Raw genomic sequence first — 27,468 nt, 5'->3', positions numbered from 1 at the left:
TACCTTGATAATAAATTAACCTTTGAACCTTTAATGTTTTCAAAATATTTCAGGACAAATACTGTTTGAATATGGAACAGTTTTTGGTACTCAGGGACAGTTAATAATGTTGATCCACAGCACATTTGTTCTGCAGATGCAAGTGCAATCCAACTTCATATTATTGTGAAATAGCCTCAAAAATTTTATAATATTTATTCAAGCAACCTGCTATTTGGATCTTAAAGAAACAAAGATATAAATACAATACATTGATGTTTTTGACTTCTTAAATCCCAAATCATTCACCCAGAGATTCAATTGGCTGCCCACATACAAATTTGAATAAACCAAGTAAAAGATAGAGAAAAAAAATCCTCCCTCCCCACCTCACAAAGATGCAAATTTTAATATTGGTCAAGACAACAGGAAACTGAAATTATCTCAAAAAGGCAAATTCGTGAAAAAGAGGAAAAGCACCCACAACCCACACAGAATAGTGCAAAAGATTTTTTACAAGTCATATAAAAGGACTTACTTTGGGTTTTCCAGATAGTGTCAAAGAAACATATTCAGGTGCATGGATCTTATACAACAAGAGAAGGGCCACCAAGTGTGTCTGCATTCCCTATGAAAGAGATCATATCTGCATCTGTCAAAGCAGCTTAATGACAAAACCAAAAATTCAACACAGGCTCAGTAGCTTTTATATAATATCAACTACCTTCCTTCATTCAGATACATAACACCAACAACAGGTAATTTAACCAATTAAATCAATTCTTCCATTCAGTTTGATCCTGACTGCCAAGTGCCTTATCTATTTTTATTCAATTTTTGACCAAATGATTTCATGATCTTCTAGATCTTGGAGTCCCATGATCACTTCAAAACGACATTTCTAAATTTTACTCATAAATAGCCTAACCATAATTATATTCAGACTCTTCTTCTAGATTCTGTAACAGAGAATGAATTTATGCATCTACTTTTTTTTAAATCCAGCAGTGATTTAATTATCTCAAATCTCTGGATTCCTTAACTGAAGAATATACAAGCTACCACAGAGGCCCTTGTGATTTAATCCATTAAACCGTGGTATCATTTTACAGAAACTGTGTTGTGCCTGCCCTGGGCAGATGGTACTTTCCCAAGATTTACCAACCAAAATATATCATGGTTACACAGAATTGATTAGATGAAGACTCAATACATTCTAATACCCTTGAGATAAAGGCCAATATCCTATTTGCCAATGTGGTTACTCCTTGGGATAATTTAAATAATTAAATCTATTGCTATGTTGTTTCTACAATCATTAAAGGATAATAATGCAGAAGTGACAGCTAGTTTGTTCTTCCTTTGGTATGTAATCTAAAACAGCATATTGTGCCAAAACCCTGAACAGTTTATAGTAAGACTTGTTACTTGTGTACTCAAATCTACTGCAATAAAATTCAATACATCGTTTTTTTTTTGCTTGTTTGCTGCATCTTGATAACTTTAGTTATTCCACAGCTTATACTTAAGGTGTGATCCCAAGAGATGTCACAGCAGTCAGGTGTGGTCTAATCAGACTTTTGTACCGTTATTATAACCCAAAATACTTGCCAGTTTAAAAGACAACATTCCATTATCCATTGAGATAATTTTCTGTATGTGATTTACAACGAATATTTCAATGATACAAATAAATAATCCCTAAATATTTTTTGGACCTTCAGTTCTTCTAGTTTGATCCCATTTGGACAGTTCTGTCATTTTGAATGTGTGAGTTCACCTTTGGCAATATCAAAATCAACTTGCCATTCCGTCATGGCTTCTTTCTGATTTTAGCATGCAGGGATGCTGAAATTGTCTTGGTAGGCTTTTAGAGCTCCAAGCAACATCATAAAACTGTAAATAAGAGGAGCACAATTAGGCCATTCAGCCCATTGAGTCTGCACCACTATCTGATCATGCCTAATTTAATATCCTTCGCAACTTCATTCTCCTGCCTTTTCCCCATAAACTTTTACGCCCTTACTAATTAAGAACAATTTTTAAATATACCCCATGACTTATTTTCATATTCAATCACAGGAGTAGTTGATCTTTTCAAAGATTTTCACAAGGCATTAGCAAATTCATCAGCTCAAGTTACTGGCTGTAACCTATATGCTGTTGAATGTCAATGGCAATAAATATTGAATGAAGCATTATACTCCTAGAAGTAAACAAATCAAACCAACTTTGCACTTACCATTTTGGACTGTAGATCTATTAACTTCTTAACTCTGAATCGTTTAACTGAGAATTGGCAAGAAAGCACAAGGTATTAGATGAAAATATGGCCACTCAAAAAAAAAACCCTTTCTTTTGTTTCATATAATGTCACTGAGAAACATTTTGGATATTTTGCTGTTTATGGGTCTTTTACAACTGCATTTTTACTACAACTGAAACCCTTATACTGAAGTTGCAATCTGTAGTTTGCAACGTGATGAAATAGATGTGAATGATCAGAGAGTTTATTAGAAAGAAAATCATCCAGATTTTTCAAGCAGCATATCAACCAAGCAAAATCGATGTCATGCGACTGCTACACTGTATTTGATCGTGACTATTATAGGACAAGTATTTCCCTTATGCTCATCTAGCAATCTTAAGTAGGGCAGTGACAGACCACCGCTAGCTGTGCAAGAATCTAATCAGTAGTTTCAATTAGAGACAACAAAACAAGAATTTTCTTATTTTGTAATATCAACTTTTACTTGAATTTACAGATTATGAAACAATCACTAATGTCCACCAATTAAAGCTTAAACAATCTAACGTACTGTTGACAATCATGTTATCAGACCAGATCATCCCCTGTCCTGAGTATCAGTCTGTTGTTGTTTGGTAACTGGCCAAGTCACCCTTCTGTAATTACAGAAACTCAGTAACGGTGGGGGAACTTTTAAAGCCAGATTCTGCAGGCCATCAGTTCGCTTCATTCCCACCGCACATCTGCTTTCCCTTTGTTTTCCCACTAAAGTTCACACTATCCTCAATGCCCAACTTCTGGTTGATGCCCCAGATGCAGTTTATTAAATCTCCAAATCCCTTGGCTTTGAGTACTCAAAAAATCTGCTCACACCGCATCATCCTGCTTGCATTTCAGCCTTACGTTTATCTCACTACAACTAAATATATCAGAAGAGCTACAGTTCTTCAGCAAATTCTTCACTCAGAGGGTGGTGAGAGTGTGGAATGGGCTGCCAGTGTAAGTAGTGCATGTGATTTTGATTTCAACGTTTAACAGAAACTTGGGTAGGTACATGGATGAGAAGGGTATAGAGGGGCTATAGTTTGGGTACAGGTCAACTGTAGTAAGCAGTTTAATTGGTTCAGCATGGACTAAATGAGGAAAATGGGCCTGCTTCTGTGCTGTAGCTTTCTCTGACTTCAATTAAAAATGCACCATCTATTATGACATGCCCTGGGTGATTTTGCATGTCTTTATGCATATAAGTGCCTTCTTTTTAGTTTTTTCCTTCCATTTCCCCCCTTTGCATCATTTGTAATAATTCAATGAATTGTCTGATTTAATGAGCTAATCTATTCCCTTGAATGAAATATAATTTCCTTTGATGCTTGACCAACAACAAAGCAATCCACACATTAAAGATGTGAAGAGAGAGCAGAGGGAGGTAGCGAGGTTTGTATTCCTAGAAAATAGCCAATATTACACTTTCCCATAATGCAAAACCTTGTCATTTGCACATGGATTAAGGAAAACAAGTTGAATAAAATTATGCTCCTTTATTTCTGCTCCCCCAACAAAATTCTGTATGACTGAATTTTATTCCTTATCTCAATTTTTTTGAGTAGTGATATGTGAATTCTGAAAGTAAAAAGTTTTGTAAGATGAACGTGCCTGTATTTTGGGTTTGATCTGTATAATGGCTTTTGGAACAACTTCACTTCAATAGCAATTTGAGGTTCATCATTTCTAAATGTGTACTCTGAGATCAATCCAGATTTGGGGGAAGCCAAGGTTATTACCTTTAACTTGTCAGCATTTTCTCAGTTCAAAGCCAAGATTCACAGAAAAAAAAAAATTCAATCCAAATCACTTAATTTCCTCACAGCATGATGGGATCTTATGCACTGTAATTTTTTTAAATGCCTGAAAGCCCCAAAAATGTCTTTACAGTACAATTGAGCTATTAATACAGGTTCCCTTAAACATGTTTTTGCTGCAAGCTTAGCACCAACATCAAACTAATTATACTCTGGGAAAGATGAGATGGAAACATCTGTGCTATAAACTGGCTGGAACACTTTCCTCAAGATAAATGGAGAATTGATCAATTGACTGACTGAACTTATATTTTTAAACTTGGAACACTGAACAAATTTCAAGTGCAATTTGATTTTCAAGTTACTGAATGCTGTTGTAATTATGATACACAATCAAAGCATTGTAAAATACAACTGTGATAAATCAGCATACGTACCATTTTCCTTTTTTGTCAACAGGTACAATAAGTGACATATATATGGGCACTGGAAAGAAAAAAAAATCTTATTTAATTCACACTATTTGAAATATCAAAAAGATAAACATTTTTGCTACTTTTTAAAAATTTTCACCTTCAAAGCATTAGGTTGAATCTTATTTTAAGCATACCTGCATAGGTTACAGATATTTGGTTATTTCTCAACCATTAAGTGGCACATCAGAAGCAAATTGCATTGCTTCCAAAATTACTTCACAATGAATATGCTTTTCATTTAACAAAGAATAATAATAGATTCTTTATTTAATTAAACCTCTTGCATTTAGAATGTTGAGGAGAAATTTAACTGTGGTGTTTGAACTAGAAAAGGAATTTAAGGAGTTAGGTATAAAGAAACTATATTCGGTGAAGATATTATCATGCTGCAGAAGGGCCATTTTGTAATGAAATTAAGAAGCACTTTCCACATACACACGCACACAAAGTGAATTCACAAATCTATGAATACAAAGCAAATAGAAATATTCAGGACTGAGAAATATGCCCCTTTATAGATGATAGATTTTTTTAAAATTAAAAGAGGCATGAATGAAATTAAGGTACAAATCAGCAAAACTCCTTCAGACATGAGGGGGCAAATGATCTCTAGGTATCTCTACACTGCAGTTCTATTCCAGATAGTATCGTGCATTTATTATCATAGACCATCCTGAAGTGTTGACATTTTAAAGTATAGAGATGTCTACACTGCAAATGCCATAATTAGAATTAGAATTAATTATAATTAGAATGAATTGTTAGCAAAACAACCTTTTATTTTTCAGGAATGGTAAGCTTAGCTTACCCTTCTTGTAATGAATCTCTTTTCCCCTTTCGTAAATTTTAAAATCTCATAACGCAAACATAATAAATTTCTGTTTAATAACTGACTTAAGCCAAAATAGGATTTAATTTTCTTAAAGGTCAGCTCTGTAGATCAATTTAAATCAAGGTTGTAAATTGGTCTTAATTAATGCTATTTACAACATGAAAACTTAATTGCAACATTGAAGCAGTATATTGTGACAACATCAGGCTTTTCTTCTGCTTCCACTAGAGAGAAATTAAACCCTTCACTGAGCCAACCATTGATGGGGCACCATCAGCACAGACGCCAACACAGTTCCTCCGAGAAAAACCTTTTGTTTCCAGATATGAAGACCGAACATTAAATATATCTTGGCCTCTGCTTGTTTCGGCAGCTCTTTGCAACGGAAAAGGCTTTCTTGAACTTCAGTATCATTTACAAATCTTACAAATGCTACAACATGACATTTATTGGTGAACTGTGTTGGCTCATAACCTGGACAGAATCTGGTGTTTTTCAGTTTATCACACAAAACCTCTTTAGCATCATATGACGTCACCAATACGTCGACTTACCATACTGTTTGAGAGTGAAACCTTTTCAATTTCTCATATTGCATCTTGTCCTAGCATTTTACCCACTATAATTTTACATGCTGGTATTATTAGGTTCTCACCAACTGTGTGACTTTTACGTAGCTTTCATGGTAAGGAGACTTTTTTGTGACCATCGTTGCATAATAAGAATGGCATAAAAAAATGAATGAGAAAACCACACAAAAAAAAAACTTCACAGTACAATTCACTTCTAAGCGACACAATCCACCTGCTGCAATGTTTACAACAACAGCAAAGTGGCAGGCCAGCAGCTGAGTCATGGCAGGTACAAATTTCTTCTTTAGAATGAAAGTTTCCCTCCAATTTTCTACAACATTCCCATAAGTCAGTCAATGGCACGCAAGGGGAAGTTGTGGGAGGTAATTCGGGAGGGAGAGGCTGATGTCACATCCCAAGTTGGATAAGTCCATTCAATACTCAGAAAATGCACTTTACACTCCTCATTAGCCGACCGTCCTCTCCTCCATACAATACAGCACTCATCATAAGCCTACCGTCCTTCCCTCAATGCAATACAGTGCTCACATTATCCCTTACCTCACATCAAAAACTGAGAATAAACGTGGTCTTACTGCACACTGCCTTACTGGGCTGAGAGACCTCTAACGAGATTGCTAACAGGGCTGCTCTGTCACTGTCCACCACTGCAAGCTCTAGCATCGACTGAAGTTCAAAAAATTATGTTTTTTTTTTATCACAATCTCTCACAGAACGCCTAACGACCACTCATGGAATCCCAGCTGAGAAACCCTGAGCCATTGATTCACTTTCACATATTATCATTCAATAAGAATATTGCACTATGGCACATAAAATTTGCCTAATGAGAAAATCTGAAGTATTTCTTACCAGTTTGTCGTTCTGAAGGAAGAAGAAAATCATGCCATACAATGAATGTATATGTTTCTTTGAATCCAACAGATCAAACACAGCTAACAACCACTTGAAAAACAGTACCTGCAGATCAGAAAAGTTAATTTTTCATCAACATCATTTAGTTTATATGTCACTTCCATATTTCCAAATCTTCTCCATATTTGTTTCACTTACTAATCTGTAATAAATCATTTGGACTATTTCTAGTCTCAGAAAATATAAAATTATAATTGGTTTTCCTTTTGCCATTCATTGCTTACTAATGGTCATTAATAGAAGTACAGTTGAGATATAAAAGTGATTTGAATGAAATTCTGCAAAGAAAATAATCTATGAAGTAAGCATCCACTGTAGCTCAGATGCTGGCCTGAACTGAGTCTTAAATAAAGGCACAGTTCCCTGTTCTCCAGAAGCATTTTGACTCACCTGGACATTAACACCAGGTTTCCTTGTACATATCCAGGAGATGGCTTTAGTCACTGCATTTTCAGGAACTACTGACGCAGGAATAAGGCATCTTAAGATGCGTGTATTAAACCTGTCAACTTTAAAAGAAAGCATTCATTTCATCAGACCCACTACAGTATACCAAAATGAAAACATTTGTTACAAGAGAAAAATGTGACAATGTATGAAAATATTTTACACTTTACCAACTAAAAGTCTAATTTACACTGCAATTTGTTCAAATACACCACAGATGGTGTCATCAAAATTTTTGATATTTAATAAAACAAGCTCAACTGAAGTTTTCCACAACAGCATTAAAATTGATATTACTAAGGAAAAATAAATTATTATATACTCTTCTATATCATGCCTTTTAGTACCTTTAAAGTTTTCTTTTGTACATTAAGTTTGTTTACCTAGTCTGGCACTCATAGCCACATCCAGAAGTGCTTCAATCACATCCGGTAGCAAGCCCTTCTCAAAAGCAATGCCTTCAATTGTCTCCAGATAAAGAATTCCTTTTGATGGATTTTTCTCCTTCACTGGACCAAAACAGAAAATACAATTATTATGCTTTTTTCTTTCGCACGCTTAGATCCCATCTCACGCAGCCTCTGCTAAGTTATAATTTAATCTTGGGTGGGAATCACAAATAAGAAACCATGTTGAATTTTTCTCTCGTTAACGCAGAAATTGTAGATTCTACTTGCTAAAACATTACTAATAAACAACATAAATGAAAACCACAATCCACCAACTGTAATATTATCACAAAAATCCTACTAAAGTACTACAACCTAAAGGCATTTAAGGAACAAAAACAGGAGAGCCATTAAACCCTTTATGCGGGTTCGGACACCTAGTAAGATCATAGTTGTGTACCACTTTAACCTTCCTAAGTTTATATCTTTGCCCTCATTTTAGACACCTCCCATCATAAAACCATTTGTACTATCTGTACTATTTATCTTAATCTTCCTCCAAACTTACTATTTCTATTATGTCACCACCCCACCCCCAGCCACCCGCCTCTACCACAGCAGAGAAAACAAACCTAGCACACATCTCCTCTCAGAACTGTTATGGTCCATGTTAGCAATTCTGGGTTTAGCACATTTAGCAGGCAACTTTGGCCACCTGTCTTCACATCTGAATTGTGGATTTGATTTAAATGCATGTCGGAACAAGAGGTTTACTGACTAGGCAGACCAGGAAACAGGAACTTAGCCGATTGTCTGCATATGCAAGAGTCCAGTCAAAATTTCATTGCATGGATGTGACAATGATTAACACTCGTTTAAAGTGTGATGGTGGGAAGATAGCAAATATGGATTTGTTTGACTTGTCCTGAATTTTCTTTGATCTTTAACACATAAAATGTGTGTAGCATTGGGTACAGACGGACCTTTCAACCTAAAGAATCTCCATATGATGTATGTTCTATCTTGCTTTGTTGAATAAAGAAGCTGCTTCATAACTACTGGTACTTTTCTTTGGTGACTTCATTTACACAATATCTGGTCTCATTTGGTGTCAGAAGTGGGATACCTTTGTGCAACCCATCATGTGACCAGCGAACTGAGTGGGTGAGTATTTTTAAAATTAGCACTCACACTTGGATTTGTTCGGGTCATTGTAATATGAGAACATGAGGTATCACAATCAAAGAGAGCTGAGCTGGCAGATATAAAAGTAGTGCGCGCACGAGTATATCTGTTTATGTAAGAGACGAAACTTTGTGTGTTAATTTGGTGAGACGGAGCCAACAGTTATAAAGCGTTGTTGGTGAAGCGTTGGGACATCTCTGGGGGCGTGTATACTCGTACGAAGGCTGCATTTTAGCATACATATTTTGCAAGTGTGATGCAAAGGAATAAAGCAGCCATCACAAATTCAGGTTGTGGAGTACATACTCTGCGGTTTTAAGCACGTGATATTTAATTGGTACCCATCATTTATATTTTGACCAGTGTGGGAATTAGTGTGGAGTTATTTCAGGGAGACTTTTTACCCAGGTATATCTGTCAGGTGGCACCAGCTGAGGTCAGGCAATGTCAGGTTGAGAACCCTAATGATCTGGGCCAGCCCTTGACTCTAATTATGACTATTCATAATTCTTTCACCCCAGGGGAGAAACAGAGCATTTTGTCAGAGTTACCCTCACGTAAAGTTGCACGCGGGGTTTCAGAATTCTGGTGCAAGCTTGAGGAAATGGTTGAAATTCACCAGATGTACCACAAAGGTATATATATGTTGGTAAAAGCAATGTGCCCAATGAAAACTTGGAACAGTATGGCCCAGGGGGTGCAGGATGGTACATGGGCAACTACCAGGAACATCATCAATGAAGAAAGATATTGCTCTCTTAAAGGGGAAATGAGCAGCAACTGGGGGGAGGTGTGAGTAACTGGGAACGATAAGTTTGTGGGCTGGTATGATAGACCAAAGAAAGTGAAAAAAAAATCATAAAGTGGCTAAAGTGGATGTAGCTGCTGTGACATCACAGAGGTTTTTTGTGTGCTGGCAGCCGAGGCACGAAGCAAGGTACTACTGGAATGGACGTGGGAGGGTAAAGGAGTTGATATGCTACAGCTGTGGCCTATCAGGATATGGCTAGAGGAAGTGTCTAAAGGAGAAGAAAGAAAAATAGGTGAAAGTCAAGCATACACACAATCTCTCACCCCACCGGTGCCCAGTCTGACCAATCTGACTGTTGATCAGATCATAGAGCTGAAGACGACGACTTCTGCGTCAGAAGAAGATGTGACGGCAGCCCCTACTGCCTGTGCTGATGACCCATGGATGTACACTACAGCATTGTTATGGGGCCGGCAGATGCAATATGTTAGTTGACACTGGTATCCATAAATGATCTTCCCTTGCCAACAACCAGATGTGTTATTTATTTTATGGGTGGAGGAGGAAAAACAGTAAAAGCAGAAAGAAGCGGGTCACAAATAATCGAAATCTGGGGAGTGCAGCTCCCAATGTATTTCTGGATACGTCCAAATAATGAGGGTACTATCCTTAGGTGAGACATCCAAAGAGAAGCATGAGCCATTATAGATTCAGGAAAGGGAAAAATAATATGGACAAGCCAGGGGCAGCAAACCTGTACGACCAACAGAGAACACAACTTAGTCAGCGTAAATGTACTGACAGCTGTTCAGGTTATAGCGAAGGAACTAAAACACCAGGGAGTACTCAGGGAAACTGTGTCAATTACTAACTCACCAATATGGACAGTAAAGAAGCCTGATGAATCATTTCAGTGAACAATACATTATACTGCACTAAAGGCCACACTGGGATTGTGGGGGGCTGTGCAACAATCTTGAATGGCACGTCTCCAGGACACAGTCTTTTTTTTCAGTTTTGGATATTGCCAATGGATTTTGAAGACTCCCCTTAGCACCCGAGTTCTAAGACCAGTTTGGACCTGATTGGGCACCAGTACACGTGGACCATACTCCCCAAGGATTCCACAGTAGCCCAGCCATTTCTCGTAAGGTGATGGTGCAGATGTTGGAAAAGCTCAATCTAACGCCCTACTGGTTGACCAGCTTACAGTATGTAGATGATCTTCTAATTGCTTCAGAAGATGAAACAGGTCACTTAGGGGCAATAGCCAGTGTAGAGATACTGCTAGACGAGGGGTTTAATATCAGTCCACACAAGGTGCAGGTAGGAAAGCAAACCGTACAGTACCTGGGCTACACCATTTTGCAGAGGAGGAAGGCCATGTCAGATGACAAATGTTCAATAAAACAGCTGCATGTCCCAACCAGTAAGCATAAGGGGAGTGAGGAAGGTAATGGGTCTTTTCAATTATTGCCATAACTTCATACCAATGTTCTCAGCACTAGTGGCCCTGATACAGGCCTTGATTAAAGGAGGGAAGCTCCCTCTGAAGGAAGCAAGATGGAGGCCAGATAAGGAAAAGGCTTTTAATATCAAGAAATCACTGGACCCTGCTCTCATGCTAGCATTACCAGATGCGGTTTGTCCCTTTCACCTATACAGCAGCAACAGCAGCAAGGAGGAAGAGTACTACAATGCAGTGGTGTAGGACCATGGAGACACAAAAAAGTGAGTGGCATATTATTCAAGGAAACAGATATCCAATGCAGTAGGACTTCCTCGCTGCATAGCAGCTTTAGACTGCACTGCATGGGCAGTGTGAGTAAGTGAATCAGTTGTAATGATAGGACAATTCATACTAAACACACCTGATACCACTGCAGAGCTCCTGAATATGGGGTGGCTGAGAGCAGTCACCAACAGCTAAAAGGCAGATGCGCAGCATGGGCACCTAACACAATAACTGCTGAAAGCAGCAAGTCTGCCAGCAGAGGTGGCAGTAATAAAGTAAAAGCTCACCAGAAAGGGGAGAGTAAGGAGCAGAAACAAAATGTGTGGACAAACATCAACGCGAAGAAGGCAGCAGAAGATCAAGAGGCAATTGAAATTGAAAGTGTGCAGGAAGAAACAACGTTTAGTAAAATTATATGAAAAGGCAGAGGAGAAGGGAAAATGGAGCAAAGAAGAAATCAGAAGGTAGCAGGACACCAGGGAAGGAGTTGTGTATTACTACTGAAGTTATATCACAGGTGTTGCACCAGGGAAGGCAGAGCATGATCACAACCCTCCCACAGGACTGGTGGCGACTGCCACTGTATCGTTTGTGCCCAGCATAACCCTGATAAGGGCACAACTCTACAACTGGCAAACGAGCAATGACCAAGGGGATTCTGGGAAAACATCCAGAATCCACCCTATACAGTGGACAGCAGAGAGAGTGGCAGCAGCATGTGGGGCTTTGGCGGTAATGGGAAGAGGCGAGAGAGAGGCACCAACTCTTTTTTTCCCCTTGGCAAATCAGCCTGGACAGACGGAGGAACAGCAGGGCTCACACAGCTAACGGTTTAAAAGTTTGTGTGCTTGGCAAGATAACTGGGTGAGTAGACTTATGTTTCCTGTTTCATTCCTGTAGAATTAGGTAGCATGTCTGCAGGGTTAGTGCTTTGTTCAGGGTGTCAGATGTGGGAATCCTGGGAGATCTCCAGCCTCCCTGATGGCCACATCTGCACCAGGTGCACCGGGATGCAGCTCCTCGGAGACCGTGTAGGGATCTGGAGCTGCAGCTTGATGACCTAATGCTTATTAGGGAAAGTGAAGAGGTGATAGACAGGAGTTACAGGGAGGTAGTCATCCCTAAGTTACAGGAGTCAGAAAACTGGGTGACTGTCAAGAAAGGGAAGGGAAATGCCCAGATAGTGGAGAGCACCGCTGTGGCAACCCCCCTCAGCAACAAGTACATCATTTTGGATGCTGTTGAGGGGAATGACCTGACAGGGGACGGCCACGGTGACCACAGCCTGGCGCTGTTGTGCAGGAGGGAAGGAGAGAGAAGAGGAATGTGGTAGTCATAGGGGATTCAATAGTCAGGGGAATAGACAGGAGATTCTGTGGGCCTGATAGAGATACCCGCATGGTGTGTTGCCTCCCAGATGCCAGGGTACCGGATGTCTCAGATCGGATCCAGAATATTCTGAAGGGAGAGGGCGAGCAGCCAGCTGTCTTGGTACATGTTGATACCAATGACAGAGATATGAAAAAGGAGGAGGTCCTGAAGAGAGATTTCCGGGAGTTCGGAAGAAAGCTGAAGGAGTACCTCCAGGGTAGTAATCTCAGGATTGCTACCTGGGCGGTGTGCTACCGAGGACAAGAAGAGCAGGATCTGAATGTGTGACTGAGAGACTGGTGCAGTGGGCAGGGCTTCAGATTCTTGGATCATTGGGATCTCTTCTGGGGGAAGTATGACCTGTTCAAAAAGGACAGGTTACACCTGAACCCGAAGGGGACCAATATCCTGGTGGGAAGGTTTAATAGAGCTGTTAGGGAGGGTTTAAACTAATTTGGCAGGGGGATGGGAACCGGAATGATAGAGCAGAGGAGGTGGAAAACAGAAATAAATCTAAGATAGTGACTTAAGGTGTTATACTTAAATGCACGCAGCATAAGGAATAAGGTGGATGATCTTGTCGTACAGCTACAGATTGGCAGGTATGATATTGTAGCCATCACTGAGACATAGCTGAAGGATGCATGTCTCTGGGAGTTGAATGTCCAAGGATACACGCTGTATCGGAAGGATAGGCAGGTAGGCAGAGGAGGTGGTGCGGCTTTATTGGTAAGAAATGATATTAAATCATTAGAAAGAGGTGACATAGGATCAGAAGGCGCAGAATCTTTATGGGTTGAGCTAAGAAATCGCAGGGGTAAAAGGACCCTGATGGCAGTTATATACAGGCCTCCTAACAGCTGCAGTGATGTGGACTACAAACTACAACAGGAAATAGAAAAGGCTTGCCAGAAGGGCAGTGTTATGATAATTGTGGGGGATTTTAACATGCAGGTGGATTGGGAAAAGCAGGTCAGCACTGGATCTCAAGAATTTGTAGAATGTCTACGAGATGGCTTTTTAGAACAACTTGTTGTTGAGTTCACTAGGGGATCGGCTGTACTGGATTGGGTATTGTGTAATGAACCAGAGGTGATTAGAGAGATTGAGGTGAAGGAACCCTTAGGAGACAAGAGAACATAACATGATTGAGTTCACTGTTAAATTTGAGAAGGAGAAGCCGAAATCCAACGTGTTGGTATTTCAATGGAGTAAAGGAAATTACAGTGGCATGAGAGAGGAACTGGCCAAAGTTGACTGGAAAGGGACACTAGCAGGAAGGACAGCAGAGCAGCAGCGGCTGGAGTTTATGCGAGAAGTGAGGAAGGTGCAAGACAGATATATTCCAAAAAAGAAGAAATTTTCGAATGGAAAAAGGATGCAACCTTGGCTGGCAAGAGAAGTCAAAGCCAAAGTAAAAGCAAAGGAGAGGGCAAAGGAAAGACTGGTGAGAGTAGATATAGGACCGATAGAAAATGATGCAGGAGAAATTGTAATGGGAGATAAGGAGATGGCAGAGAAACTGAACGAGTATTTTGCATCAGTCTTTACTGAGGAAGACATCAGCAGTATACCAGACACTCAAGGGTGTCAGGGAAGAGAAGTGTGCACAGTCACAATTACAACAGAGAAAGTAGTCAGGAAGCTGAATAGTCTAAGGGTAGATTAAGCTCCCAGAACAGATGGAATGCACCCTCATGTTCTGAAGGAAGTAGCTGTGGAGATTGCGGGAGCATTAGCAATGATCTTTCAAAAGTCAATAGATTCTGGCATGGTTCCAGAGGACTGGAAGATTGCAAATGTCACTCTGCTATTTAAGAAGGGGGCAAGGAAGCAAAAAGGAAATTATAGTCCTGTTAGCTTGACATCAGTGGTTGGGAAGTTGTTGGAGTCAATTGTCAAGGATGAGGTTACAGAGTACCTGGAGGCACATGACAAGATAGGCAGAACTCAGCATGGTTTCCTTAAAGGAAAATCCTGCCTGACAAACCTATTGCAATTTTTTGAGGAAATTTCAAGTAGGCTAGACAAGGGAGATGCAGTGGATGTTGTGTATTTGGATTTTCAGAAGGCCTTTGACAAAGTGCCACACATGAGGCTGCTAAACAAGATAAGAGCCCATGGAATTACTAAAAAGTTACATACACGAATAGAGCGTTGGCTGATTGGCAGGAAACAGAGAGTGGGAATAAAAGTATCCTATTCAGGTTGGCTGCCGGTTACCAGGGGTCCATGTTGGGGTTGCTTCTTTTTACATTGTATATCAATGATTTGGATTATGGAAAAGATGGCTTTGTGGCTAAGTTTGCTGATTATACAAAGATAGGTGGAGGGGCCGGTAGTGCTGAGGAAACAGAGAGTCTGCAGAGAGAATTGGATAGATTGGGAGAAAGGGCAAAGAAGTGGCAAATGAAATACAATGTTGGAAAATGTATGGTCATGCACTGAGGTAGAAGAAATAAACGGGCAGACTATTATTTAAATAGAGCGAGAATTCAAAGCTCTGAGATGCAACGGGACTCAGGAGTCAATAGGCAATAGGTGCAGAAGTAGACCATTCGGCCCCTCGAGTCTGCACCACCATTCTGAGATCATGGCTGATCATTCACTATCAATACCCAGTCCCTGTCTTGTCCCCATATCCCTTGATTCCCCTATCCATCAGATATCTATCTAGCTCCTTCTTGAAAACATCCAGAGAATTGGCCTCCACCATCTTCCGAGGCAGTGCATTCCACACCTCCACAACTCTCTGGGAGAAGAAGCTCTTCCTCAACTCTGTTTTAAATAACTGACCTCTTATTCTCAATCCATGCCCTCTGGTACTGGACTCTCCCAACATCTGGAACATATTTCCTGCCTCAATCCTATCAAATCCTTTAATTATCTTAAACGTTTCAATCAGATCCCCTCTCAATCTCCTCAATTCCAGCGTGTACAAGCCCAATCTCTCCAATCTCTCTGCGTAAGACAGCCCTGCCATCCCAGGAATCAACCTAGTGAATCTACGCTGCACTTCCTCAATTGCCAGAATGTCCTTCCTTAAACCTGGAGACCAAAACTGCACACAATATTCCAGGTGTGGTCTCACCAGGGCCCTGTACAAATGCAAAAGGACATCCTTGCTCTTCTACTCAATTCCCCTTGTAACAAAGGCCAACATTCCATTTGCCCTCTTCACTGCCTGTTGCACTTGCTCATTCACCTTCATTGACTGGTGAACGAGGACTCCGAGGTCTCTTTGCATTTCTCCCTTACCTAACTCGACACCGTTCAGACAATACTCTGCCCTCTTGTTCCTGCTTCCAAAGTGGATAACTTCACATTTATTCACATTGAATAACATCTGCCAAGTATCTGCCCACTCACCCAGCCTATCCAAGTCTCCCTGTATTCTCCTAACGTCCTCTTCGCATGTCACACTGCCACCCAGTTTAGTATCGTCAGCAAACTTGCTGATATAGTTTTCAATGCCCTCATCTAAATCGTTGACATAAATCGTAAAGAGCTGTGGTCCCAATACAGAGCCCTGTGGTACCCCACTAGTCACCTCCAGCCAGTCCGAGAAACACCTCGTGCAGGATACCCTTAAAGGTTAACCTCCAGTTTGAGTCGATGGTGAAGAAGGCAAATGCAATGTTGGCATTCAGTTCTAGAGGAATAGAGTATAGGAGCAGGGATATGATGTTGAGGCTCTATGAGGTACTGGTAAGACTTCACTTGGAATACTGTGTGCAGTTTTGGGCTCTTTATTTAAGAAAGGATGTGCTGACATTGGAGAGGGTTCAGAGAAGATTCACTAGAATGATTCCAGGAATGACAGGGTTAACATGAGGAACGTTTGACCGCTCTTGGATTGTACTCCTTGGAGTTTAGAAGAATGAGGTGGGATCTCATAGAAACATTTCAAATGTTGAAAGGCATGGACAGAGTGGATGTGGCAAAGCTGTTTCCCATGGTGGGGGAGTCTAGTAAGAGAGGCCATGACTTAAGGATTGAAGGGTGCCCATTCCGAATAGAGATGCAAAGAAACTTTTTTAGCCAGAGGGTGGTGAATCTGTGGAATTTCTTGCCATAGGCAGCAGTGGAGGCCAAGTCATTAGGTGTATTTAAGGCAGAGACTGATAGGTATCTGAGTAGCCAGGGCATCAAAGGTTATGGTGAGAAGGCGGTGGAATGGGACTAAATGGGAAAATGAATCAGCTCACGATAAAATGGCAGAGCAGACTCAATGGGCTGAATGGCCAACTTCTCCTCCTTTGTCTTACGGTCTTATAGACTTCACAGGTGGGGAGTGGGAGGGGGGAAGCTACTGTCTAGTAATTATGGATCACTTCACCCAGTGGGTAGATACTTTCCCAACAAGTTAAAGCAGAGACAGCAGATTCCACAACTTATATAGCATGGAAGACTAAGAAAGATTGCACATGGTATCTGAAGGCAGTCATGAATACAAATGAGCTGATCTCTTTCAGCAGTTAGGCCAACAATCAACTGGACAGTTTGGAAGGGGGTACAGCCAGGGAGAGGTCCTTGCAGCTATTCAAATATAAACCACCCCAACTCCTTCCTGCATGTTGATAAGGGGGCCTGTGAGCCTGATGCACTTGCCTTACTGGTACCCCTAGAAAGAGAGAGTTTTAGCTACCAGAGAACGAAGGGGTGAAGACGGGGAATGTGATTATGCTGCAATCAACCAACAGGGGAAAAAACAACAGACATATGAATGGACACATTTCTAAAGAATGTGTTCAAATTTCGGAAACAGTTTCTCTGCTTAGCATTCTGTAGTTAACAATTAGAGATAATAGGGTAGATGTAGATGCACATAAAGAAATTGGGGGGGGGGGGGAGGAATTCCAAGGCAGGGCATTTCTGCTGCCCTATTTGAATAGATCCTCCTTAACATTGGCCTTTATTGGTACAACTTTACTTTTTGTCCAGGAGGGCCAAGAGGAGGTACTGTTAGAGCAATTTTTGTGTTTAGCACATTTAGAAGACAACTTGGGCCTGTCTTTACGTCTGAATTATGGATTTAATTTTAATACAGTTTTGAACAATAGGTTTGCAGACTAAGCAAACCAGGAAACAGGCACTTACCTGATTGCCTGCTATGCATGAGTCCAATCAACATTCCATTGCATGGATGTCACAGTGATTAACACTCGTTTTTGGTGAGATGGTGAGAAGATTGTAAATATAAATGGTTTGAGTTGTCCTGAATTGTCTTTGATCTTTAGCATATAAAATGTGTGTAGTGCTGGGAATAGACAGACCTTCCGACTGAAAACATCTGCATATGATGCCTGCTGTGTCTTGTTTTGTTGAATAAAGAAGCTGCTTCATAACTACTAGTACTTTTCTCTGGCAACCTCATTCATGCAAGACAATATTTGCACCTCTGCACCCTCTCCAGCACAATAACACCTTTCTTATGTAATGGTGACCAGAACTGTACACAATATTCCAAATGTGAACTAACCATGGTGTTCTCGCATTCATATTCAGTGCCACAGTTGATGATGGTAAGAACCCCACATGCCTTTTTCACTACCCAGTGCTGTCACCTAATTTAAAGTACATTTTCAAATCTGTTCTGGTTCTAATGAAACTCTGCTTTGTTCACCGCAGATGTGACCTGACTAAATCACCATTATCCTCCAAGTATATATCTGCATCCCCCAATCAAAACCTAAAAATTCCAGCATTTTCATGTGCATTCCAACTAAATCATTTCACTCACCTAGACTTCAACCTACATCACGAGTAACTATGCTCATCACCAGAAACAGTCTTTGTCAGCAGCACATTTTACACCAAGCAGTGTTCTATGAAGGTTATATTTAAATCAGAATCAAAAGTGACACTACTATCAGTGACTTTGCCCTTCATTCCAACTATTCTTTCAATCATTTCAACTATCACCTCAGATGTAAAATTCCTTGTGTTTTGGAATCATTCTGCATTTTCTTTCATAAAGCTATTACATTGTCCAGACACTACACCCAACCTTTACTACAGTATTCATTGCCTTTGTCCCCCTTTTAACTCTCACCGTCATGTGTCATTTAATCTCTAATACAAATCCTGATACCTTCTCTACAATTTGAAATTTACTGTCAACTTTACTTAGTTCTCAGGTTCCTCAGTTTGAGAAATTATCTTTCTCACCCCACAGAGCTTGACCCAATATTTTGTTTTGATTTAGATCCCGCATCTTTCAGCTCTCCCTCAATGATTCTATACTATTTTAAAATCACGTGCAAGAGGATCAATTTCTCCTCCTCAACTGATGCAGGTTCTTGACCCAACTGCATTACCAACTCCTTTCCTCCTACAGATGCTGTCAAACCAGCAGAGTTTTCCTAACGGACCTAACTCCAGATGACAACACAGACAGTCTCTTGTCTCTACACATCTCTAAACAAGCATTTCGGCTTCCACTGCAACTATCGCTGATGATCAATTCCAAAGGGCAATCCTTAGCGAGTACCCAGATACCCCCCGAAGATCACATTCAAGATCTTATTAACAGATATGGCCCGATTTCACCCAACCCACCTTACCATCCTTTGCAGCGCCAAGTCCTGACACCCTGCTCGCTCTTTCATTCTATTCGCTTGACTGTACTTGAGATGCAGCCAGGCTTTGGGGAGGGGGCAACCCTCAACGCCAGGCTGGCTCTCCTCCACACGGAGTAAGTAGGATGGCAAGTGGCCCCTGTTGCACTTACCAGTGGTAAAGTACTCGACCGCTTTCTGCAGCGACTCCGTGTCAACGCCCACCTCCCTGAAGCGGACATTCGACCCACGGCTCCGCTCCATTATGGTGAAAAATACCGGGACACTTTCAAATCCGCGCGCGCACCGCGGGCCGTTGGCGCCTGCGCAGCGCAACGCGGAGTGGGGGTGGGGGTGGGGGCGCTGACGTTCAATGCACGCGACCGATGGCTCAGAGCATGCGCATTGGCTCCAGGGTCTGAATTTTCCCGTCGTAGGTGGAGTGCGCAACTGAAAGAAACCGCGAACACTAAATGTTTGTATACCATTCACCAAGTAAAGAACGCCCATTCTTTTTATTCTGTAATGCAGCAGAAAAATGCTGGAAACATTCAACAGGTCACGTACCAGTTTTGGAGAAAGGTAGACATTTCAAGTTAGTGACTCAACGTATGATGGTGACGAAGGAGGAAGCAGGTTGCTGAAATAAACAAAGAGAATGTTTGCGTTTTGGTGAAGTGCAGGGTGGTTCAGGTCATACAATGAGTTGAATGCTCTAGCAGCAACCATACAAAATTTAAGTATTTTTGTTTCAGGGCCCAGGGTCCATAGACTGCGTGGAATTCCATCTGATGCTCCTCACGTTATACACTACAGTAAACTAACTTATAACTACTACTACTCAGACTACTTTGATGATAGTTTGTCAGTGAGAAAACATTTGCAAATGTGACAGCCAAAGCAGAGACGTAATGGTGTTCTGAGTTAATAGGGGAATACCGGAAATACCCAGTAGATCAAATAACCGATGTGGAGAACGGGAGAGAAATGAATTAATGACCTTGGGTCTGAGTCAGTTAGGAAACTGGTTATTAGAAATTGTTAAATCAATATCGAATCCTAAAGGGGACAACCTGTTAGATTGATGTTCTTTGAGCTACGTTTGGTCAGAGTAGATGGAAAATTAAACTGAGGTGATTCAGTAGCCACTGTGGACTAATTGGTTGTAGACCATGAAAGTGAGTTGTTTAGGCCAATGTGTTACAGAAAACTATCAAATGACTTTAGCTGTATCAGTTCAATTTCCAGCCACTCCCCCCACCTTTTTCCACTCCAAGGAAAACAAATCGAGCCTATCTACACAAACTGAAAGCACCATGTTGTGAATGTCTTCTGCAGTGCCTCCAGTGTATTCACATGTTAGGCTCATATGTCTTGAAAATTGTTATGTGGCAGTACGGAGTGAGACATTAAAATGACTATAAAATACAATATAAATAGTGCTTAAAAGGAATAGTGGGGTAGCATTCATGGGTTCATGCACTACAGTATTCAGAAATCAAATACCAGAGGGGAAGAAGCTGTTCCTAAAACCTTGAATGCACATTGGAACCTACATGCCAGGCTATGATGAACTAGTCAGAATGCTTTCCAGGTTCATGTGTAGAAATCTGCCAGAGTCTTTGGTGACCTGCCACATCTCAAGCCCCTACTGAAATAAAACTGCTAGTATGCCTTAATGATTGTATCAATGTATTGGGCTCAGGCTCCTCTTAAGGGATGATGCCAAGGAACTTGAATCTACTTATCCTTTACATTGCTAATCCCTCAATTAAGATAGTGTGTGTTCTCCTGAAGTCCACAATCAGTTCCTTGGTCTTGCTGATGTTGAGTGCAAGGTTGTTGTTGCAACATCACTCAATCAGCTGATCTACCTCACTCCTGGAGACCTCCTCCTCACCATCTGAGATTTTACCAACAACTTTAGTGTCATTGGTAAATTTATAGATGCACTTCAAGCTGTGTCTGGCCATGGATTTTAATCTAAATTGGAAAATGGAATTTCTTTGATCTGAAATATTATTTTGATTTCTCCCTTCACAGATACTGTTTCAATAGTTGAGTGTTTTCAGTATCTGTAATATTTTAAATTTCTCAGAATGTCTCATAATGGATAATGCAAGCCAGGAAAAGGTTCCTTGGAATTTAGGAAGAGAGCAGATATGTAGCTTTCAAATATTAAGGAAACAGGATGGTGGAAAAATATTACCTCCTTGAATTTTGAAAATTTAGACAAGACTGGGTCTGTCAGGGGTTAAGTTAGGAATTAATTATGGTAGGAACTAAAACATTGCCTTGATGATTGATTCTTCTCCAACTATAAATTAAACAATTAAGATAGTAAACTTTTGTTAACCTTTTGTTCACATTACATGATAAAGAAAATGTATCAAATAGATCTCAATTCAGTTAGATCATAACAGGTTTATTTCAGAGATATTTAACCCCTTATTATTAAAACACAAATTAGTATTTTTTTTGTCACTCAAGCAATTGGTTTATTCTCAGTACTTTAGTACATTGTCCTGCTTGGTGGCGCAATAATATCAGTGCTGGGCTCCAGAGTGAAGGTTCCTGAGTTTGAATCCAAGTCCGGTTGAGCGTTGAGCTAGCACCTTGGCCTCATAAAAACAAGAATAGCTTGCTACAGAAACACCGTCATGACAGTGCCCTGATAACTCCACTGCCGAGTTAAGGGCTATTCTTTTTTAGTACATTATTAGTAATCAACTAACTATGAAATTTTAATTCTTTAAAAACACCAGTCTTACAGACATTACATAAAGTCAAGCTCCCATAATATTAAATTAAAAAGTCCAATGTCCGCTGCTTAGAATGGCAAAACTAGCTTTCCCTCCATTTTTAGTAGTTCTTCTTATGAGTCTTTGTAATCCTTGGAAACTTGGGGTCCTAAGACCATAGATTCCTCAAAATTGCCATGCAAGTTGATAAGAGGGTTAAGCAGGCACTGTCAAGATTTAAGATCATTTATTGTCATTCACCACTACAATAGTGTAAAGGAGGATGAATGTTTGTTACTCCAGATCCAATGCAACATTGAATAAAAACAATAACCAAAAAGGACCCGAGAGAAAAAAACAATAAATGTAAATACTTAAGATTATCTTATATACATGGACTGATGCTATTTAAATTAAGTGGTGCTTGGTCACTTATGGTCTGCTGACCTTCATTAGTCACTTCATTATTAGGAAAGATGTGAAAGCTTCAGAGATGGTGCGGCAGAGATGTTCCACGACGCTGTCTGATCAGAGAGCATGTTTTACAGAGAAAGGTTGAGTGAGCTAGTAGTTTTCTCTTTGGAGCAAAAGAAAATGAGAGGCAATTTGATAGAGTGTAAGATTATACACTAGAGTGTTTAGAGTACACAACCAGTGACTTTTTCTCCAGAGCAGCAATGGCTAATACCACGGGACATCCTTCAATGGGGAATGGAGGAAAGTTTAGGGGAGATGTTGGAGTGAGATTTTTTTATCATAGGGTGTGGTAACTACCTGGAATGCACTACTAGGGGTGGTGTTAGAGGCTGATACATAAGGGACTCTTAGAAAAGCACCTGGATGGAAAAAAAAGGAGAGTTATGGGCTATGTAGGAGTGAAGTGTTAGATTGGTCAAGAAGTAGGTTAAAAAAATGGTTCAACATCGTGGGCCAAAGATCCATACTATGATATTAAACCTGATTCTTGATTTTGTGCCATATTGTTCCATGTTCTGTGTTCTATGTCTTGTGTGTTTTTGACACCAATCATTAAAATATGACGGTGGTATCAAAATTTTTGTGTATATTCTGACATGGTCAAAATCAAACCCTATTTGTACCCAGAGTTCCCTTGTATACCTTGAATATGATATCAAATGCAACTGTGTAACTGTTGAGGTATCTATCCACACAATTTTTTTTGGTAAAGCTAGGGGACTTGGAATATCAATAATGTTTAACATTTTTTGGGAATTTTAGTAAATAAATACTTGTTATATGTTGTGCTGTAGTAGATAGAGTCATTGTCCAAATCCCTCAATTAAACCAAGGATGGCAAATCTTTTTAAAAGCATGTGCCAAAATTGGCAATAATCTTCTAAAAAAAGTTCCTTGCATGGCATGGAAATGTAACAAAATGACATTTTTATCTGAAGCAAAGTATAACCTGTATTTTATCAGAGAGCTTTGCTAAAAGTGTTCCTGCAACATTATGCCAATGGACCTTGAGTATATGACAAACTGCAGAAAGACAAGCGGATGCACAGGATGTCCTTAAACTGAATCTAACACTTGGGTATAAAGGAGTGATTATGCTGTCTGTGTTTTCAAAGCCACCACTGCATCTTGTGCAGTGCTAGTCTTCCCTTGCAGCAAGTAAAATACACACTTTTATGATTGATCCACTCTGAGTTAATTATTGTTTGTTATAAGGTAGTGAAAAGGTGCTCAACAGAACTTGGGGTTGCACCGAGATCACATGTTTAGATGTGGGAGCAGACCAAGGAGGATTCTGATGACTGTCTGCTCCCAGGGAAACTCTGGTGGAGGAGTAATCACCAAAAAGTATATCTATTTTTTGCTCTGTGTGGCCTTCCCAGGCAAGTGGCAAATACAGGGTTCTCCCCCACTTCCATTCCGGATCAGTTTATCTCTCCATGATTCCAACACTTTCAGCATGGCAACCAGAAACATATGGGTATCAATGATTAGATTTGACTGGTAAGTTTATCAGGGACACCTATGGCATCAGGGACACACCAGATTTGACCAGTAGGAGTGTCAGAGATGCACCAAATTTGAATGGTAAGAGTGTCAGGGACACATCTGGTGTCATGGACGCACCAGCAAAAAAAGTAAGAGTAGTATTTGTGGAAACTGAGCTCATAAATTTAATCCCTAGAGAACACTGTAATAAACAAAAGAAAATCGATAAGTAGGGTGAGGAAGAGAGACTAGAAATTGGTAATAATGAGACAAGGGGAGTCCTTCCCTGTCTCAAATAAGGGGACACAAGTATGATGTATGTTGAGTAATTATGGGAAGGGATCAGTGGAGGAATTATGGAGAGGGAACCAAGGAGTATATATTGACCTTGGACAGCAGGAGAATTATGGGCTTTGGTAGAACAACTACTCGACCCAGAGACAGGTTTGGAAAAAGCTATTCACAAATTTAAAACTTGTTTTGTGTCACAAACCTAGCATTATGGATTTGGTTTATCATAAGCTGTAAATCAAGTTTGTGAACAATGTATGATGTGTATTTTACAAAACCCAGGGAAACTAGTGAAGATGGAAGAATCCCACACACCCCTTCTGATGAACTGTTTGTGCACTTACAGATGGGTTTTATACAACTACTTTCATGTGAAATGTATTACTATATATTGGTTATTATTGGTGTTTTTCATGATGGGCTGAAGCATTCCCTTGTAGTAAGAATGGTGCAGTTACAGTGTCTAAATGTTCATTGAAGGAAATCATCCTGATTTTCTGGATCCTTTGAAAGCTGCATGATAACAATGGTGCCCGCTTTACTGGGAAGTAATAAAAGACGTATGTAAGGCCTTAAACGTTGACCAATATTTTCATTGTAGCTTCCATCCTCAATTGCAGGCTTAGTCAAAAGATTAAATGGAATGATTAAAAACAAGCAATTGAAAGTTAACAGGGTGAGTAAAGTCTTTTACTAATCAAACTACTTAACATGCAATAAACTACAAAATCAGCACAATAGAAACAGTGAAAAATCTAAAGGGCAAGTATTTGCATTAACCAAAGAGCAAAAAAACACTGTAGTTCAATCGATATGCAGTGCTTGAAGCTTCAATGAAAATAAAATAAAGAAAAGCGCAACCATGACTTCAAGTGGATGGTACTGCTGGTGCTCTACCCTGGGAAACACCTACTTTTGAAGCTTTGCCCAAGAAATTACCATTCTCTGCCATTCGATTCCTAAATGGACATTGAAGCTTTGGACACTACCTCACTTTTTTAATATACAGTATTTTTGTTTTTGCACATTTTAAAAAATCTATTCAATGTATGTAATTGATTTACTTGTTTATTATTATGTTTTATTCTATTATTATTTTTCTCTCTCTGCTAGATTATGTATTGCATTGAATTGCTGCTGCTAAATTAACAAATTTCACATCACATGCCGGAGATAATAAACCTGATTCGATTCTGATTTAACAGTGCCACCATCCAAATTAAGGAGTATTACATAACTCCAGGAACAGCGGCACCATCAGAACTCCTGAGAATTACAGGATGGACATGAGATTGGCTCTACAGTGCCCCCTAGCGGCTCACGTGAAAATGACGGATGAAACGAAAAGATTGACAGCTACCTCAGATAAAACTATTGTTAATTAATGTATTGGCAAGCTGGTGGCAGATCAATCGACTATTGCTCAACAGTTCTTTGCTGAAGGACAAGAAGTGCTCAGATGACCCTGTGACTCTTAATGAAGAATATCTGAAAGTGTTTTAAACTTTAAAGGTGACATTGTGTACTGCACCTGTATTAAAAAATTCACCCATTATACCAATGAGAAACACATAATAGTCTTAATTCAAGAACATGGAGCATCCTGTTGGTTATGACTCTGCCAATGATTTGATTCTATATTCTGATAGATCCTCAGTGGTTGAGAGAGGGATTCAAATGGTTGTTCCTAGAACCAAAGTGCTGGCATCAGGCAACATATCACAGCAGCTAGAAGGGCAAGGGTCCTATACGGAGAGCAGTAAAGGTACATGAGCTGAACTGACAAATCTCAGTCCTCCCTGTCCACTAAATGGCACTTATTGTGTATGTAGTTACCAGGCCTATCCCTGGATGCAGGGCATATCTCCTGAGAATGATGGGAAGTAGAAAGAGTCGTGGTCCTGGAAGAGCTGTTGTTATCTTGCTTACATAGTGCTCCACATGTGACACTTGGTGTCACTATCTTACCACCCTATAGAGTGGCAGCACTAGAAGCTGAGAGATTCTAGATGATTGCATTTCTAGGATATGGGACTGTGAGGCTGTTCTGGGTACTGACTAATATAGCATCGGCTTTGGAGAAAATACCAGATGGAACCACAAATGCCTTTGATCAAACTCAACAAGCATTAACCAAGTTGTCAGCAGTTGTTTCTTCATACAGTACCATTACAGAACAATGCCGGCTTTGGATTTTATCAGAAAAAGGGGGCACTTGTGTTGCTGTACTTACATACCTGATGAATCAGAAAATATAACTAACTTGTGAAGTCACATCTGAGAAGCTACCAAAGAGGTTAAGAAAGTAGGGATCAGTATCGCATCTATTACACTCCAGGACACCGGTGAGTAACTATTCTGTATTAATGGTATAACTATTGGTATTATAATAATGACTGTTATTCTTCTACCTTTTTTGTGCGTGATAAGACGAAGGAGAGGAAATTAATGGGTACTCACTGAAGTGGAAAGAGTAAAAGGGAATTTTGGGTAGGGCTTTGAAACTCCATCGTTGCTTTATCTACATATATAAGCATATTTCAGTTACTGTGTTTGATGAAACAGAGTTGTTACGAAATGACAAAAAGGAGGAAAGGTAGAAATGTACTTGTAGTAACAAAATGTTATTTTTGTCTGAAACATTGTATTGTATCAGAGTGCTTTGTTCAACATTATGCCAATGGACCTTGAGTATATGACAAACTGCAGAAAGACAAGCAGATGATTTACTGGAAGAATGCCAAGGACACTGATTAGGTAGATGTACAGAATGTCCTTGAACTAAAGCTAACACTTGGGTATAAAGAAGTGATTATGCTGTCTGTTTTTTCAAAGCTTTCACCAGCTCTTGTGCAGAGTGTTGGTCTTCCCTTGGAGCAAGTAAATTAAATATGCATTGAATTGATCCACTTCTGTTATAAGATGAGGCGTAAAGGTGTTCGACAATGGCATGGTAATTTTGAGCAGAAATTACCTTGATTAATGAAGTAGAAAACAATAATTATAGACTTTTAAAAATGAAAACAGATGGGTCCTGTTCCTTATGTATATGAATTTGTTTTACTATTAATAAAAGTATAACAGAAATAGATTGAAATAAATGAAACATTTTTCAAGCTCAAGTTAAAGTTTATTGTCATTCAAACAGCAGGACTTTGATAGGATGCAAAACTGGGCTGAGAAGTGGCAGA

General features: G+C 39.9%; 1 protein-coding gene and 1 long non-coding RNA gene across 3 annotated transcripts in view; one reads left to right on the top strand and one right to left on the bottom strand.

The window, feature by feature from the left end:
• cenpi (centromere protein I) overlaps positions 1-19,593 on the bottom strand; it is an 89,877-nt gene extending 70,284 nt beyond the window's left edge. The window contains exons 1-7 of the mRNA XM_059977076.1: positions 19,454-19,593; positions 7,673-7,798; positions 7,233-7,351; positions 6,780-6,887; positions 4,464-4,512; positions 2,222-2,268; positions 518-607 (exon numbers count right to left, since the gene is read on the bottom strand). Coding sequence (XP_059833059.1) covers positions 518-607; positions 2,222-2,268; positions 4,464-4,512; positions 6,780-6,887; positions 7,233-7,351; positions 7,673-7,798; positions 19,454-19,544 — 630 coding nt within the window. The 5' untranslated portion in view covers positions 19,545-19,593. The remainder of the gene's footprint in view (positions 1-517; positions 608-2,221; positions 2,269-4,463; positions 4,513-6,779; positions 6,888-7,232; positions 7,352-7,672; positions 7,799-19,453) is intronic.
• A 115-nt stretch (positions 19,594-19,708) lies between these two features.
• On the top strand, positions 19,709-27,317 carry LOC132398104 (uncharacterized). 2 transcript variants are annotated; one of them, XR_009513546.1, is made up of 3 exons: positions 19,709-19,862; positions 24,898-24,953; positions 25,483-27,317. It is a non-coding gene; the product is annotated as an uncharacterized LOC132398104 (long non-coding RNA). The 2 variants fall into 2 exon arrangements; XR_009513547.1 differs by having other exon boundaries at positions 25,391-27,317.
• Positions 27,318-27,468: the final 151 nt, after the last annotated feature.

The sequence above is a fragment of the Hypanus sabinus genome, chromosome 8 (assembly GCF_030144855.1).
Source record: "Hypanus sabinus isolate sHypSab1 chromosome 8, sHypSab1.hap1, whole genome shotgun sequence".
NCBI lineage: Eukaryota > Metazoa > Chordata > Chondrichthyes > Myliobatiformes > Dasyatidae > Hypanus > Hypanus sabinus.
The sequence above is the reverse complement of the archived record's forward strand: the minus strand, read 5'-3'. Positions and strand labels throughout refer to the sequence as shown.